Consider the following 16,067-nt stretch of genomic DNA (forward strand, 5'->3'; position numbering starts at 1 on the left):
GACAAAAACTTTTTATGGGATGCACTGTTTTGATATTTAAAACATCTGAAAAAATAGGTTTGTTCTTTGATGGATGAGAGAGCTGATTTTGTCCTTGATGCATCACAGTGATTGGTCCTCCCTGACAGTTACTAGGACCCTCACATGTAGAACTGGGAAGAGCCAATACAGGAAGCTGAGCCCTCCTTTTTTACAGAAGAGGCTTATATGCCTTTTAGAGACAGGAAATGACTTGTTCCTCAGATTCCAGCTCATGGGGATGCAGTCGGAACTCAGAACCCATCATTTCTCATCTCCGCGCTGTCTTCCATCCCTGGAAACATTACTGCCCTTTCTAACTCCCAACCTACTGCCCTTCAGTAAATGTGTAAGTGCTGGAGCCAATACAGTGCATTTTTAAAAACTTTAGATTACATTGAAGAAATTATAATTCAAACGGAATGAGCCTTCTTAGATAAAAAGAATGTACCGACTATAAGCCATTGTTTTATTCATTTCCTTATCTTTGATATTAATGACGTGGTTGAATTTAAGGTGAAAATATATAGGCTTTAGCATTAGAGAAGTGTTTATCACAATCTCTACTTTGATGTGTATAGAAAAGAAGACGTGGGAAATAGAAAATGAAATAAGTGTTTCTCCATCTCTTAACCTGCTTGTATGTGGGCTGATTCCTCAAGAGAGTCAAGGCCAGCCTGAAACTGAGTGGAGCGCAGATGCCGGCTGAAATATGCTCAGATTGTTGCTCAACTTAAAATTATTCCAAACTTGAAAGATCATTGAGCTCCAAGACATTTTTTCCCCACCCCTACGTTTATTCTCTGTAAATTTTGGTGCCTTTAGACAGGAGGCAGACAAAACAGTCCAGCTGTACAGGCCATTCTTTTCTGCTTGGCACTTGAGACTTTCCTCTCTCTGTCTTCCTGTGTCCTGCATTCCACTTTGGGGACTGCCCTCAAAAGGCCAGACTTGTAAATGCGACTATGGTAAGAGCTCTGGTGGAAGGGACTAGAACACGGACAGAAGCTTGCTCTTTCCCAGAGCTACCGTTAACTCTGCTGGCTGGTGGGAGCCCCGGGAGGAGTGCTACTGGACCACAGAGCAGGGCTTGGTACAACACTGAGGGCTGGGCCCTGCTCCCAGAGTGTCTCACTCCTTTGGGGTAGAGCCCCAGAATTTCTATTTCCATCTCAACTTGAGCAAAAGAGCAACGTGGGAAAGAGAAGGCCTAGCCATCTTGTCACTCACTCCACCAATTACTTACAATTCTCAAAACAGTGCTCTTGAAAGGACCCTGAATGTAGAGATGGATAGCCAGGCTTCCTGAGAAATGAACCAATTCAAGGTCTTAAGCCAACTCTTGTTAATCCTGAAGAGTACAGGAAAATTGGAGGTTTTCAAAATGCAGATTTTCTGGTCATTGTAAAGAATATTGGCTCTGAGTTGGAGATATTCAGACACAGATCACTTCATTTATTTGTTTTATTCATTAACAACTCTAGGAATAAATTACTGGCCTTGTCCTCAGAGTTGAAAGGAATTATTGTCCATGTTCTTAACTGTATGGATTTTTTCTCTCTGATAGTCTCCTTGGGCCATGTGGCTCCCAGGAACTTCTGATTGCTTTCCTACATAGCTAAAATGTAAATATGCTTTCTTCCCCCTGACACTCCAACTCCCGTTGCAGATACATGAAATAAATAGAATTTATGAAGCATCTTTTAACATTTCTCAAGCATATTTATTTTTAAATATATATGTTGTTATTGATAAGGTAGGGGTATCGTGATTCTTTTTTAAAAAATATTTTTTTATTGATTTCAGAGAGGAAGGGAGAGGGAGAGATGGAAACATCAATGGTGAGAGAGAATCATTGATCGGCTGCCTCCTGCACACCCCCCACTGGGGATCAAGCCCGCAGCCCGGGCTGGAATCAAACTGTGACCTCCTGGTTCATAGATCGAAGCTCAACCACTGAGCCATGCCAGCGGGCTCTTTTTCAAGCATGTGGTAAAAGTAAGAGATCTGATATAGTAGTAGGACCCAAAGATAACGCTATTTGTCATGCATTCACTGGGACCAAAGGAGACTGAGTGTTATTATGTACCCTTTCCTATCATCGCTGTGAGTCATGAGCATGCACCACACAACAAAGATAGTGTTTCGGCTCTGGAGTAGCAGGCAGGATAGGAAAAGCTTTGCATTCTAAGCTAGGGCTACACAAACTGAGTCAGTTATAAAATTTGAAAATCCTTGGCTTATAACATCTTGCCCCCCTGTTCAAAACAAACAGACAAAACACGGACAGTAGCTCGCAGAGCTCCCAACAGTTTGCTCATCCTGACCTGTGCTGATTGGCTCATTGCACAGGTGTGAGGGCAAGAGAGACTGAGTGGGGAAGCATGTATACAGGCTCTTGGATCATACATGCTTATAACTGTGCTCTGTGCTCAGTGTTGTATATTAGGGTCAGATTCTCAGCATCACATCAGCTTGTCAATTCAGGTCATGCTAGGTACATGACCTAAGGCCAATTTGGAGCAAGAGCTTCCCGATAGGCCCAACTTCAAGATATTAAATGTGTGTGAATTGGGCTAGATTGGCCAAGACCAAGGCCACTAGGAGACCTAAAGTTTTGTGATTTTTTTTTCTCACATTTAAATATTGCCTCATAAGATTGCTTATTCTCTACAGATGCTTTTTGAGTGCATTTCCCCCAGATGTTTTCCTCTCTAATAGTTTACATTGAAATAAATAGTGGGTCTGGGTGTCTTACTCAAAGTTGAACTTCCCAGAGCCAAAACCACTATGATATGTTTGCAATGTACACCTGGGGTGATCTAGACGTTTTTTGGTCCCTTTTCTTTCATATCATTGAGGGTTAGGGGGATGGTTGGGTAGAAATTCTTTGTAAGTTTGCACTGAATCCTTCTCTCCAGTGCATTTTTCTTCACCTACATTGACATAGATTCAGTCTTTGACACCTTAAAAGAATATTTCAAAAAAATCTCAGAGAGACAGATTGTGGAATCAGCAGAGCATGTCTCTTTGAATTGTCCCAGGAAAAAAGGGTCAGTTAGCGTGCCTGGAAGTTCTCTTTGACCATCTCTCCGATCTTAGGCCTGCAATATTCATGGCTCACTACATTGCTATTGTACACACCCTGACTTCCTCAAAGCCTTAAACAAAAAGAATAAAAACTCAAGCATTGCTCTCCAGTGTTTGTTGGCAGTAAAAGTCTTTGTTGCTCTCATTATCTCTGAAATAACTCCTTCAGACTTCTTCCTACCCGAAAGACCTGTATGGCTGACTTGTATGATTCATTTGCATTTTCCTTACCTTCACACTGAGCTTGCAATTTAGCAAGAAATGGGTTAGCTGAAAACCTTGAGTACTCTGGGGCCCTCCTGTTGGGTGGAGGATGACACAAAAAAATCCTAACCCTAAACCTGGGGTTCTAAGGAGGGGATGGTGAACTGTGTTTGTCAAGCCCAATCTCCCAACTCCTTTCTTGACCAGCCTGCCCAAACAACCCACAGAAATAGGACAGGTCATTTTAAATGGGCCTGTTCCTCATGGCTATCAGAGGTGTATGTTGATTAAAATTAAACCATCATTTCAAATATCCAAAGGTTACGTAATATATCTTGACTTAAAAAGCAAATTGGCCAAAACTCACCAGCTATACAGGCTTCCATGAGCACTAGGAGGTTTTGTTCTCTGCTGTGAACATTTCTATTCTGCTTCACATGATAATTCTCAGTAGATATCCCCAGTGCACATTAAAAGTTTTGAAAAATGATAAAGTGTTTAAATATATTTCACTTTATTTACTTAGCATTTTTAACTAAATTTGTGAAGGTATACAGAACAGATATATAATAGTGTAGATTGTATCTTGGCTATTTTCTGCATAATAGTGTATCTTCATGATTTTTCTAATTACCTATTAACATCTATCTATCTGTCTATCTATCCATCTATTCATCCATCCATTTAGATATGTTTTAGAAATTGAAAGTATTTCACAATACCCAATTCAAAGTCCCCTACCCAATTCATTGCTAATAACAGTACTTTTCAACATTTCCCCATACATGGTGCTAAACATTTATTTCTTATATACAAAATGGCAATATGATATTATAGATTGCATTTTATTCCAAAACTGATATTATTTTTTTACAATATATATTGGACAGGTTTTAATACAAATACATAAAATTTACCTTGACTTCGATTATTTTCTTTTCACACTCTATTATAGTCAAAATGGTAAAATACATGTTTCTAAAACAAATTCTAAAACTAAGTATATAAAAAGTGGTGGAGCGACTCCTGTCTCTGCTTGGGTTTGGGGAACCTTCAACTTCTCTGTAGCTGGATTGCCAAAGTTCATGAGAGGGACTCACAGCACTGATGGCACTATTGAGAAGCCACGTAAGACGAGAAGGCACATTACCTTTATCTAATCACTGGCCATCATTAAACAGGATACTCTGATCTGACATGGAGCACGTACAGCCTCCAACACAGCATCATGGCATCTTGGGAATGAATAACCTATTCTTTCCATGGTTACTAAGATTTAATCCAAGAAACATGATTCTAGAAGCAAATAGTGAGCATTTTTAACTAATATGAATCATCTCGATCCTTAAAATCAGACAGACTCTGCGTTTGTGTCATCTGTGTTGTGGGTTGTCTTATTTTCTTTGCCTTGGCAGTGCAAGAGCAGCCCATTATCCGAGGCCAACGTTTTTCTTTCCAGGAAAGTTCACTGTCTTTGGCTCAAAGGTAGTTCTATCAGGAGATCATGTGTTTATATGTAACTTAAATTGTAATTCCTGTTTATCATTTCAGTTATTTTTATGTTTATGTATACTTATGTTGTATAGCATACTGTTTCCAAATATTTCATGTCCTGCTTATGTGTCGTTTACCTAGCATTTTACTGAATTCCTGTAATGTAGATAGTACAAGGAAATTATAAAACGCAGAAAATCCAATTACTGAAGACATTCACCATCTAATGTCAAAATAAGAATCATGACAATTTTTGTTTTATTGTGACTTTCTGATGGAAACATGCCTACAGTCTTGTTTATTTTGCTCCTCAGTAACCATTCACATGCATGGATTGAGCGCTTTCAGAAGGGTCTGATGCCATATGAGGATGTTTACACAGCAGCCATTGAATCAAAGACCATGCTTTGTGGGCCAGAAGCCATGACTTGTGTTGAATTCCTTCCCAGAGTAATCCTTAATTGTGGTCATAGGTTAGTGGACACTGAAGTTGTTTTTATATATGGCAAGATTTGTCCTACAGGCAAGATGGTCATGCTCCTATTTTCAACCTCATGTCTCTGTCTTTTGGAAAAGCTACCAGATGCTGCCCTCCTAAGATTATCCACTGGCTGAATTTGAGCCTCAGAGAGAGAGAGAGAGCAGGAGGGGAGCGAAGGGGAGGAGGGGAGGAGAGGAGATTGGATAAGACAGAGCTCATCTGCTGGACCCCATATTTCCTAAGTTCATTGGAACTGAGTGATGCTGTTTAAGTACTTTACCTCCTGTACCTCAGGGACTTTTCTACAGTTATACCACATAATGAAATATGTGATTTTTGAGCCAAATATCAGGTAGACCTAATTTAGATGACTTAAGGATTATTCAATGATAAAAGAATCAAATAATTTAATATTTATGTGGTACTTAAGAAAACTTACAACAGCCGAAATAAGGAGACTTCCTAGGTCATCTAAATGTTGTATTTCTTCATGAATAGAACTCATAATTTCATGTTTTCCTAGCAATATAAATTGGAATGTGGGAATATAACTAACAGGAAAAATACATTGAATGGGAACCAAGGGGAAAAGTCTAGGAGACTTTGCAAAAATATCTAGGGAATGAGAAAAGTAAGAAGTTAATCCACACTGAATAATATCACTGAGGACCGCTATTTGGGTTTGCTAATTACTGGTGCATTATTGAGGATGTCCTGGATGGAGGTGAGCAGTTTGTGGTTCGACTTTGATAAGCTCTTTCTAAAGTCAGGCACTTGCTTAAAGCTTAGAGAATTCAGGGTCATAAGGCAAGAAAATAAAACTATTTTGTAGAAGTGCCTGGAGCAGCATTGTGATACTGACAAAACAGTATTCTTATTTATGATGATGTATTCTTGCCTGCAAAACCATTGTAAGGCAGTGAATTTATTTTCTTTTTCCTCATTATTATGGTAAAAATAAAAATTATTTCATGTTTTTAAAGTTACAGAGCAGCTGGAAAATATGCCCTGTACATTGAATAAGGGATTCCCACAATTATCAGGTTTACACTGAAATAGAAGCAACATTTGCTGTGTTTCCAGCTATCTTGAGAAAAAATGAGTTGGCTTTTATGCTTTATAAAAATGTTCATATGTTCTTAGGCATCTTTAAGGCCACTATATTCTGAATATATATTTGGTACACTGCTCAGATGCATTATATCTGATGCTCACTATCCTTATGAAGTAAATGCTGTTATCCCCATTTTCTAGGCAATGAAACTGAGGCTCAGGAAGTTAACTCACCCAGGGTCAAACAGACAGTGGCAGTCAAGATTTAAACTCAGATCTCAGATACCAAAGTCCCAGATCATTCCATAGACTTCTCTTTTTTCATTTAAAAAAGTAGTAGAAATAAAAATACTAAAGGATCCTAAAATGGAAAATACTGGCAGAACACGGAGGTTTGTGCCTATTTTGGTGGTGAACCAAAGTGAACCTAACAACCCCTATCTATGATAGCATCTCCAGAAATGGAGCCTAGACCAGTAGCTGGAGCAGTCCCAGTGGAAAGGGTCGGTTTAGATAACCTCCCTAAGGGATGTGGAGTTATTTTTCAAGAAGTTTGGTTAAACAAGATTTATCCAGGGCTCTGTGGGGCCCCCTGGACTAGTTTCAACCTCTCAGGAATACTCAGAATTGTCTGTAATATAGGGCATTCTGAGTTTTTTTTTCTTAGTGAGTATCATTACTAACTACAGGCAAGGGTGACCCCTGCAAGGCTTTTGCTACCTTGGTTAAATCCTCATTCATTCATGATTTGTTTAGTCATTGGAATGTATAAAAGATGTCAGAGACTGGGGTGGTGTGATGTAAATATGTCCCTTGCCTTCAAGTGGAGAAGACATGTAAATAGATGATTATAGTGCAGCGTGATCATTGCTATATTAACGATGCTCACATGTCTTTGAGGTTTCACCAGAGTGGTTGGTCCTAGGGAGGCCAAAGTCATCCTTGAAATTGGAGCAGAGTGGAGAATCTTAGACACCAGCCATTTGCAGAGATTTAGCTTGTCACCATGGCATGGCATTTTAGAGAAATACACTGCCCCATTTTCTCCGACTTGTGAATTTCAATTGTTTTGAGCTATAGTTCCAATAGCACCCTCTATGGAGCTGCACCTTTCTCCCCACTCATTCTCAAGCACTTGATTCATATATCAACTAGGTGTGTTTTCCAATCTCCATTCATTCATTCTTTCTTTCTTCACTTTTTCCCATAGACCCATTCTACTTAACCAACAAGGTCAGATTCCATGTTGGTCAAAAGTAAAAATGTATTGCTTTGTTTAACTGATAACAGATAACCCTGGAAAAGCCAACCAATCTAACTTTACTCCTGGAAATACCAGAATGATTCAGCTCGATGGCTAATTTTGGTAGTCTGAGAATATAAACTCACTTCAGAAGACTTTTGAACAGGTTGGACATTCCTTTCCCATAAGAAAGTCTATATATATTTGACCTTTGGATGTAAGCCAACTCTGTTCTTTTCTGCAGCATGGTAGAGAGTTGTGTTCCTAACCTATTTTTGACTCACTGACCTTTTCCCCCATGCTAGTATCACCAGGCCGTGCTGAGACATAATGTTAAGGGTAGGGTCTCAATAAGGAGGTTTAGGGGAGAGTGGAATCCTTTCATTCAAATGGAGTGGCTTGATGAAGATACATAAAAATGCATAAGGGGAGCCACCTCTGCCCCCCCGTCCCCCATCACACACACACACACACACACAGACACACACACACACACACACACACACATATTGAAGAGAGAGGCTATTTACTGTGTTGTTTGAATTGAATTTTGTAGTAAAGTGAAGAGTAAATCCAGGTTAGGATTTGCAGTGGCAAAGTTCAAAGCCACTTATAGCAGCCAATTGCTAGTGGTGTTGCAAAGAGAATTATATAGACCCAGCTTGTGACCTTTAGAAGAGCATAAGAAAATTAGAAATAAAATGCTTATAGTGTAACCAAGTCACTACAAAAATCCTTCAGTAAGTTTCTATTTAGAAAAACTATCACAAAGGGAAATAATTGATAAGGTTCTATACAAAGCCCATTCCATTCAATGGACTTAACAGCCCATGACATTCCACTAACATATGAGACGTTTTCTGGTTCTCCTGAGAGCTCTTTGCTATAGGGTTTCCTATGCATTAAAGTGGGCCTGACAGTGAATCAGAGAAATAGCAAGTACAGTTGAACACTGGAGAAAGTGTTTCATTGTGTGTGTGTGTGTGTGTGTGTGTGTATGTTTGCTTGAACTAGATTATTCTATGAATATTCTGTAGAAAATGAAATTAGAGACACTGTCTAGACAGTTCAATTTTTAAGCCTCATTAATAATTATAATATTAATAAAAACACATTTATTGAGAATGTATCATGTGTCAGATGCCAAGCTTTGCATGATATATGGCATTCCCTCAATTAATTCTTACAACAATCCTGCAGCAGTGATATTATCACCCTCTTTTTCTGAGAGCAAAAGCAGAAACTGAGATATAAAGAGGTTAGGTAAATTCCTGAGCTCACTGAGCTGGTAAGAGCTAGGCAGAACCCCTGTCTGTGGACCTCAAAGCCAGTGCTCCTAGCTTGTATGTACTGCTCCAAACTACTTACCAAGCACTTTATTTCACTTGGAAAAAAATTATGATTATCTTAAGATAATTTTTTATTCATTTTATTTTGTATGTGTCTCTGATTTTTAGGTGACTTCATAGTAATAGATCAGATATTTATCTATAGTCACAGGCCTATATTTAGCAAATTTATTCATTTGATTCCAAGTTTGTGAATTCTGAAATTTGTCCAGAATGACTTCATTTACTGAATCATGTCAGTCAGTTACGTAGCAGTCAATGCAAAAGAGGGAAGATATTTTTATGTGTTTTTTTTTATTTCCTGAGCTTGTAATTTGTGAGATGATGACTATTTCTGCATTGACTGTTGCAAACAGAAGCAAGCAATACAGAGGGGCATGAGGCATTCTGTGTACAGACAGTTTTCTCTCTATGGGATTGTAATCTATTGGTGTGTAGACACCAGATTGGGATAACTGACTGATTTGTTAATTTAGGGGAAGCATCAGGTGTCACTCTTATTATTTGCAGTTTTCTATTTCATTTTAATTTGTCAAATGGAGTCAGCCTTAGAGATTGCTCCTATTTGTCACTGGTTATTTTATTCTTTTCATACACTTTATCCAACAACATGTATAGCTTTTCAACAAGTAAAACTAAGTTTCATGAGAATTGTAGCCTGAAGAATAACAGGGAGAACTAGTCTTGAGACATGACAATTTATCCTCATCATTTTCATATGTTTCCTTTATCAATTTCACAGTCTCACTTTAGGCAAAAGCAGACGCTTTCATGATCCTGCATCCACTATGCAAATGGAAAAAAAACAAACCAAAAAACAGTGGCTACTTAAATGTCATGAACCCAGGAAGTCAGAAATAGGTCTTGGGAATAACCCTGGATCCCAATAAACAGGGCAGTATGGTTCATCAAAAATATCACTTAAAATCCCGTTTTCTTTAAGTCTTTAAAAAATGACTCATGCTCCACACCCTTGTTTATTTAGAAACATTAGTTTGTGTAAAAAAAAAAAACAAAACAGTGGCTACTTAAATGTCATGAACGCAGGAAGTCAGAAATAGGTCTTGGGAATAACCCTGGATCCCAATAAACAGGGCAGTATGGTTCATCAAAAATATCACTTAAAATCCCGTTTTCTTTAAGTCTTTAAAAAATGACTCATGCTCCACACCCTTGTTTATTTAGAAACATTAGTTTGTGTTTCTGATGTTTTATCTTCTGCTTTTTAAATAACTTGGCGTGTTCCCCCACCTCCTTTTTATTAGCTCAGTTATTTCCCAGAGTGAGTGATAAATAAAGCTGGAGCAATGGCTGTAAATTCCCTCCTTCTCTCTCCCCTCTAACCTACTTCAGAGTTAGTTTGGAGGCCAGGGCATCCCGCAGTGTGATAGGATGCCAGTCAGCATCACACGAATGGTATGGGATCAGGGGACATTTGCAGCCTGGGACGCTTCTGAACTTAAAGCTCTCACTTCAACTAAGTGAGGGCACAGAATGGGGCCAGAGGACCTTAGCACAATAACTTACATTTGCAATGCCACATTCTTGCTAAAGAGCCCATTATGACAAGCAATTCAAATTCTTGGCCCTGTTTTGCAGACATAGAGCTGACTGGAGAGAAAAATCATGGGTAACTTTTCAGAGCCTTTTCTCCTTCCTCCCCGGCCTCCTCTGCACCTGTTGCAGGAGGATTCTCCTGCACAGCTCCTCCTAGGCCTTTTGGTTTAGCTGGTGACCTTCTCATGGCCCTTGACCAAGCAGCTGGAGGAAGTTCAACCTTTGGCCAGAGAGATTAAAAAATTTAAACACACGGGAATTTATTGAATTTCTTAACCTGACCCTTCAGAAGGGAAATGTTTTCGTTATGCAGACAGAAATGTAAATTAAGTACTCTGTGCTGTATAAAACTGGAAGTTAGAATACAAGAGTTGAGGTGGAGGAGACAGAGGTCTGGGAAGGCTTATGGAGTGAGAACATTTGTTTGGGCAAAACATTTGTAGGCTAGAGCATGTGACAGTATTCTATTAGAAGGAAACTGCAGGAGACAAGGTTCAGGTGGGTGAAAACCTATGTCTATTTTTAGTAAATTTTAAATAGTCCATAGTGTGTGTGTGTGTGTGTGTGTGTGTGTGTGTGTGTGTGTGTGTGTGTAGGCTGTTATCGTGTGAGAAGCAGAGGGCCAGGATTAGGAGAGACGTATTGATGTGCCTGGATTTACTCCGCCAGCTGACGAGTTCTATTGGGTAGACAAGTGACATAATCTGCTCTATGCTTTAGGAGGGTGCCTAATGGTATGGAGCATAGATTGAAGGGGATAAGGCTATAGGCAAGCAGATCAGATAGGAATCTTTGCAGTAGGCTAGGACCAGTCAGTGGTCGGCATACTCATTAGTCAACAGAGTCAAATATCAACAGTACTTCTTCAAAATAGACTCGCCCGGGCTGAAAACGGACTTCTGTGCATGGGCCACAAAGTTTCAATCACACTGTACGTGCGCCCGCACGTGGTATTTTGTGGAAGAGCCACACTCAAGGGGCCAAAAAGCCGCATGTGGCTCGCGAGCCGCAGTTTGCCGACCACGGGCTAGGTGAGGGATTTCAATAGTCTACAATAGGAGGAAAATGGGATTCACTGTGAAGCGAGGACCGATTCTGGAGACTTGATTGAATGTGAACTATGAGGATGAAAGTGACATCAAAGATGATGTGCTTCTAAACGGTGGGGTGTGTTCACATGATCTGAAGAACACAAAAGGAGTTCAGTTTAGGACTTTGCTTTTAAATGCTGTCAGTGGCAGGAAACGTATCAGACCAAAAAGGAGAATTGAGAGCTGGAAGTAGAGATTAGGGAGTTAGCAACAGGAGCCAACAGAGCAAGTGACGTTACCTACAGAAAGAATATAAAGAAAGAAAAAGTCTGGAAGAGAACTTGGGGAAACGCCTTATTTGAAGATGTCATTGGAGGGAGGATTTGAAAGAAAGAAGACTGGTTAGAGACAGAGGAGGTAAACCTCCCTAGTATCACATCAAATGCAACAAGGGAATAGAAAGTTCCAAGGACAAGGGTGACCATTACAAGTAATGGAATTGCCCCTGGGGAGTGTGCACGCTATGTTGATCAGGCTAATGAGTTACAGTTACTCACATTGTGCTTTTGTGTACACAGGGACTTTCTTGGTGGCTTAATTTCCTTTCTTATCACACTATTTACTAGCTTGAATATTCTTCCGTGTCAACTCATTCAAACCTGGAAATGTCCTAAGATTCAATTAGAAGTCTGACTCTTGCCCTGGATGGGTGGCTCAGTTGGTTGGATCACTGTCCTGTACACTTAAAAGGCTGCGGTTTTTATTCCCGACCAGGAAGCATACAAGAGGCACCCGATCCATGTTTCTCTCTCACATCAATGTTTCTCTCTTCCTCTCTCTTCTTCTCTAAAAGCAATAAAAACATATCCTCAGGTGAGGATTTTTTAAAAAAATAGTCTAACTCTTCACACACACCTGCTGAATATGGTCTTGTTCTTCTCTGAATTCCTGTAGTTGATATAGTTAGTTCTCTCTTCACATATAAACGTCTTAAATCCCCACGTGGACTGTATGCGTTTCAGGGCAAATATTGTATTTTAAACTCATTCATTTCTGCCTCAACGTCTAACATAATGCTTTGCATAAAGAAGATGCGCAAACACCTTTTTGTTTTAAAAAAGCTATGATGTGAAATTTGGTAATCTGTATTAGGTGTCATGAAATAGCTAAATTCTTTGACACAGTAATCTCTCTTCTGGGGCTATATTCTACAAGAATAATCTGCAATGTGAAAATGTCATATGCACAGGCATACTTGCCAGTGTTCTAATCAAAACTGTTCAGTGGTCCAGTATTGAAATAGTGGAATGCTTCTGTGAAAATATCAAATTGTGCTTAATGGAATCATACAACTTTTAAAAATTATGAAGACTATTTACCACCCTAGAAATGTGATTATGATTTAAAAGCAGGGCACAAAACTATTTGGGCACTATGGTTTCAAAGGTATAAAAGGTGCATATGGAAAACATTGGAAGGGAATAGCTTAAAATGATAAGCTATTCAAGACAGAAAGATAGATTTTCCAGTGTTGTTGTTGTTTTCATTTTAAAATTTGCAGTAATACATTATTGTTATAAGTTATCTTACATTAAAGCAATCTTTTGTTTTCTGTGAAGGACCAAATACTGTGCAGTGAACTTGAAAGGTTACTTGGGCCATTAAAACTTTCTATTAATGAGCCTTGGTCTTGGGATCAGTAGCTCTTCACTCTAGTTAGGACCCTTCTCTCATTCCCACAGTCATCTTTAAGCTTACATTGTTCATCCAGGTAGATCCAATAGATTTGATTAAAGCAGTACTTAAAGCCCAGACCCTTCTGGAAGTGATAGAAGGTGTCCTCTTTAAATATTCAAATCATTATGAGGCTATCAGGATCCATGGTAGTGACCATCACCATTAATCAATAGCACTAACTTGTTTCAGCTCATAATTTTGGACAAGGGGACCATCTTGTCCTTTAACTATTGGCAGTTCTAAGCTTTAAAGAGAAAGGGGGGAAAAAGAGGAAAGTTAAGAGGATAGAGATCCAAGAAATAGGGGGAAGGGGCACATAGCATATAGGTGTGTCTGTGTCTGCCTCTCTCTGATGTTCTCTTATTTTACTTCTTAAAAATCTCTTCTCTGCTGCCCAGTGGAGCCTTTCAAACAGAAGCACTGTATTTTCAAAAGCTGGGACTATGTTTGATCTTTCCTCTAATCAATATTCTGAGGTGGTCTTGGCAAGAAAGAGACCTACTCTCTTGAATCCCGGTGTGAACTATACCAGAAAGTGGGAGGTTCGACATCACAGGCAAAGACAAGTATCACGTGTGGGGTAAACATAACATTGGTAGTGGGAGGCAGGAAATGGGAGGTGGGTTCCTCAGGAAACTCCAGGAGGCACTCTTCAGGCACCAGGTAGCCTTTACCAGCTGAGTTGGAAAGGCTGGTGCAAATGATGGTCTCTTTCGCTCTGCTACCTAGGCCTGCCTGGAAAAGCCAGAACAAATGGTCCTGGTTTCCAACACCACCCCAGTTATGCACAGCTGACAGAAAGGTGCAGCACGCTGTGAATCCATTCCGGAAGCTCGAAGTGGAGGGCCTTCCCTGTCGAGCTATTGAAAAAGGCAGTTCTTGCTTCTTGACACAGGAGAGGCCCAGTAGGTGCCCTAGCACAGACCAGACATCAATTTGTCTTTTGACCCATGCTAGGTAATCTCTAAAGGACTGTGAAGCTCAAAGAAATAGCAGAGTGAAAAGATGCTTCTTTTTCATGACAATAAATCAAACACCTATTAGGATGATTCAGGTTTCAAGACTGATTCTCAAAGAATTTGAGATGAAGCTTTTTTTTTTTTTAATACTCACCCAAGGAGAAAGAAAAGGGGGTGGGGCGGGGAGAGAGAGAGAGAGAAACATTGATGTGACAGAGACACATTGATTGGCTGTCTCCCACATGCGCCCTTGACCAGGGAATTGAACCCACAACCCTCCGGTGCACAGGCCGATGCTCTAACCACTGAGAACACTGGCCAGGGTGAGCCAAAACTTTTTAAATGACATTTTTATAATATAAAGTATATATTATAACATATAACATAAGGATGGAATATTAAATAGGTACAACATCCTATTTAATGAGTTGCTCATAAATTTAGAATGGATTTCCAGAGAAAGTAGTCATTTGACTTTCTCAGGTATACCATTCGCCAAATTATTGATTTACCCTATTGGTTTGAAAGGGAAAAGCAGCCTCCATGGACTAGTCAGGGCTCCTCCCTGGTTCCAGAGGCCTGGCAGCACACACACACACACACACACACACACACACACACACCCTTCCTTTCTGACCTACCTCCAAAGGTCATTGCCTTTACTAGGAGGGGGCAGAGTTGTATTTTCCTTAAGTCACCAAGCATCGACCTAGAACCTCGCAAGTAAACTGTCTGTTTTTATTTTCTGGTCGTAAAACAGAAAATGTAAGCTATTTTCTCTATAAAATAATTAATTGCAATTCTTCTCTGCAGAGTTTGTAGGGAGAAAGCAGACCTTTAAATAAATAATTGGGTCATTATTTACTGAGGAAAGAGTCGGAAGGGATGTGGTGGGGATTTCCTCGGAATAAAGAAAGGGTGTTGACGTGTAGCAGGAACAGTGTGTTGAGCATACGGTCGGGATCTGGAGGTAATTCTAGGGAGGAAATAAGCAGAGAGTAAAAATCGTGGCACAAACCATGGACCACATCTTTCCCACACCATCTGTGCCATCATTGTGTCCTCACTTAACAGGAGGGGAGGCAGTATCAACACTGTCACCTGAGAACAGCTGCACCATCAGAAGATGCTGTGGACACGGGGCTATGACATATCCAGTTAAGCCAAGGACTTGGCAAGATGCTGCCTTTATGAGTAATAAATAATAGCATGTTCCTAAAAAACTTCAATTTGAGACCCTGATGCTTCTAATTAAAAGAAAGAGAAAGGGAGGGAGGGAGGGAGGGGGAGGAAGAGAGGAAGGCAGTAACTAAATGTCCCAGCTTTCAGGAGACTGTCTTGGTCTACATGTATTGCAATTATTAATAATGCCTTTTTCACTCTCCAAGTGTCCCAGGTTGGAATAAAAATTATATGGCAACTCTGTGTATAAGCCAAGATACATGGGAATCAGCAAGATATTTTACAACTTTTTTTATTTGAATAAATCTTTTAAGAAATTAAACTCCAGAAACTAGAATCTCCTGTTTCATAATTTTCTCATACTTGTTCAAAGATGAAACCATCACCTGGGTAAAAAAAAAAAAAAATTCTAACTTTCTGACATCATTGCAGATGATGATTTAAATAATTTTGAATATTTTTAATGCCCTGCAAAGCTTTTAGAGTCTAATTAAACATGAATTCATTTCTGTTGTATCCCCCCCGCCACCGCCCTCTAAAAGCTGGGCAGTGGGACAAGTAATCATCTCCTCAAGTTGCAGCTGTTTGGGTCGTGTGCTCCTTCATAATGCCACTCAGTTAATTTTGCTCTGTGCCGTTTCCTAGTGCTTGAATTTTGCCACACAAATA

The 16,067-nt window shown here is 39.7% G+C and overlaps 1 protein-coding gene across 7 annotated transcripts in view; it reads left to right on the plus strand.

Annotated features, from left to right (window-relative positions):
* LOC102766425 (sodium/calcium exchanger 1) overlaps positions 1-14,365 on the plus strand; it is a 128,738-nt gene extending 114,373 nt beyond the window's left edge. For all 7 annotated transcript variants that reach the window (XM_006778659.2, XM_006778662.2, XM_006778661.2 and 4 more), the window contains exon 3: positions 13,987-14,365. In XM_006778659.2, the coding sequence (XP_006778722.1) occupies positions 13,987-14,218 (232 nt within the window). In that variant the 3' untranslated portion in view covers positions 14,219-14,365. The remainder of the gene's footprint in view (positions 1-13,986) is intronic.
* The last annotated feature ends 1,702 nt before the right edge of the window (positions 14,366-16,067 follow it).

Source organism: Myotis davidii, unplaced genomic scaffold, assembly GCF_000327345.1.
Source record: "Myotis davidii unplaced genomic scaffold, ASM32734v1 scaffold6, whole genome shotgun sequence".
In the NCBI taxonomy this organism is placed as follows: Eukaryota; Metazoa; Chordata; class Mammalia; order Chiroptera; family Vespertilionidae; genus Myotis; species Myotis davidii.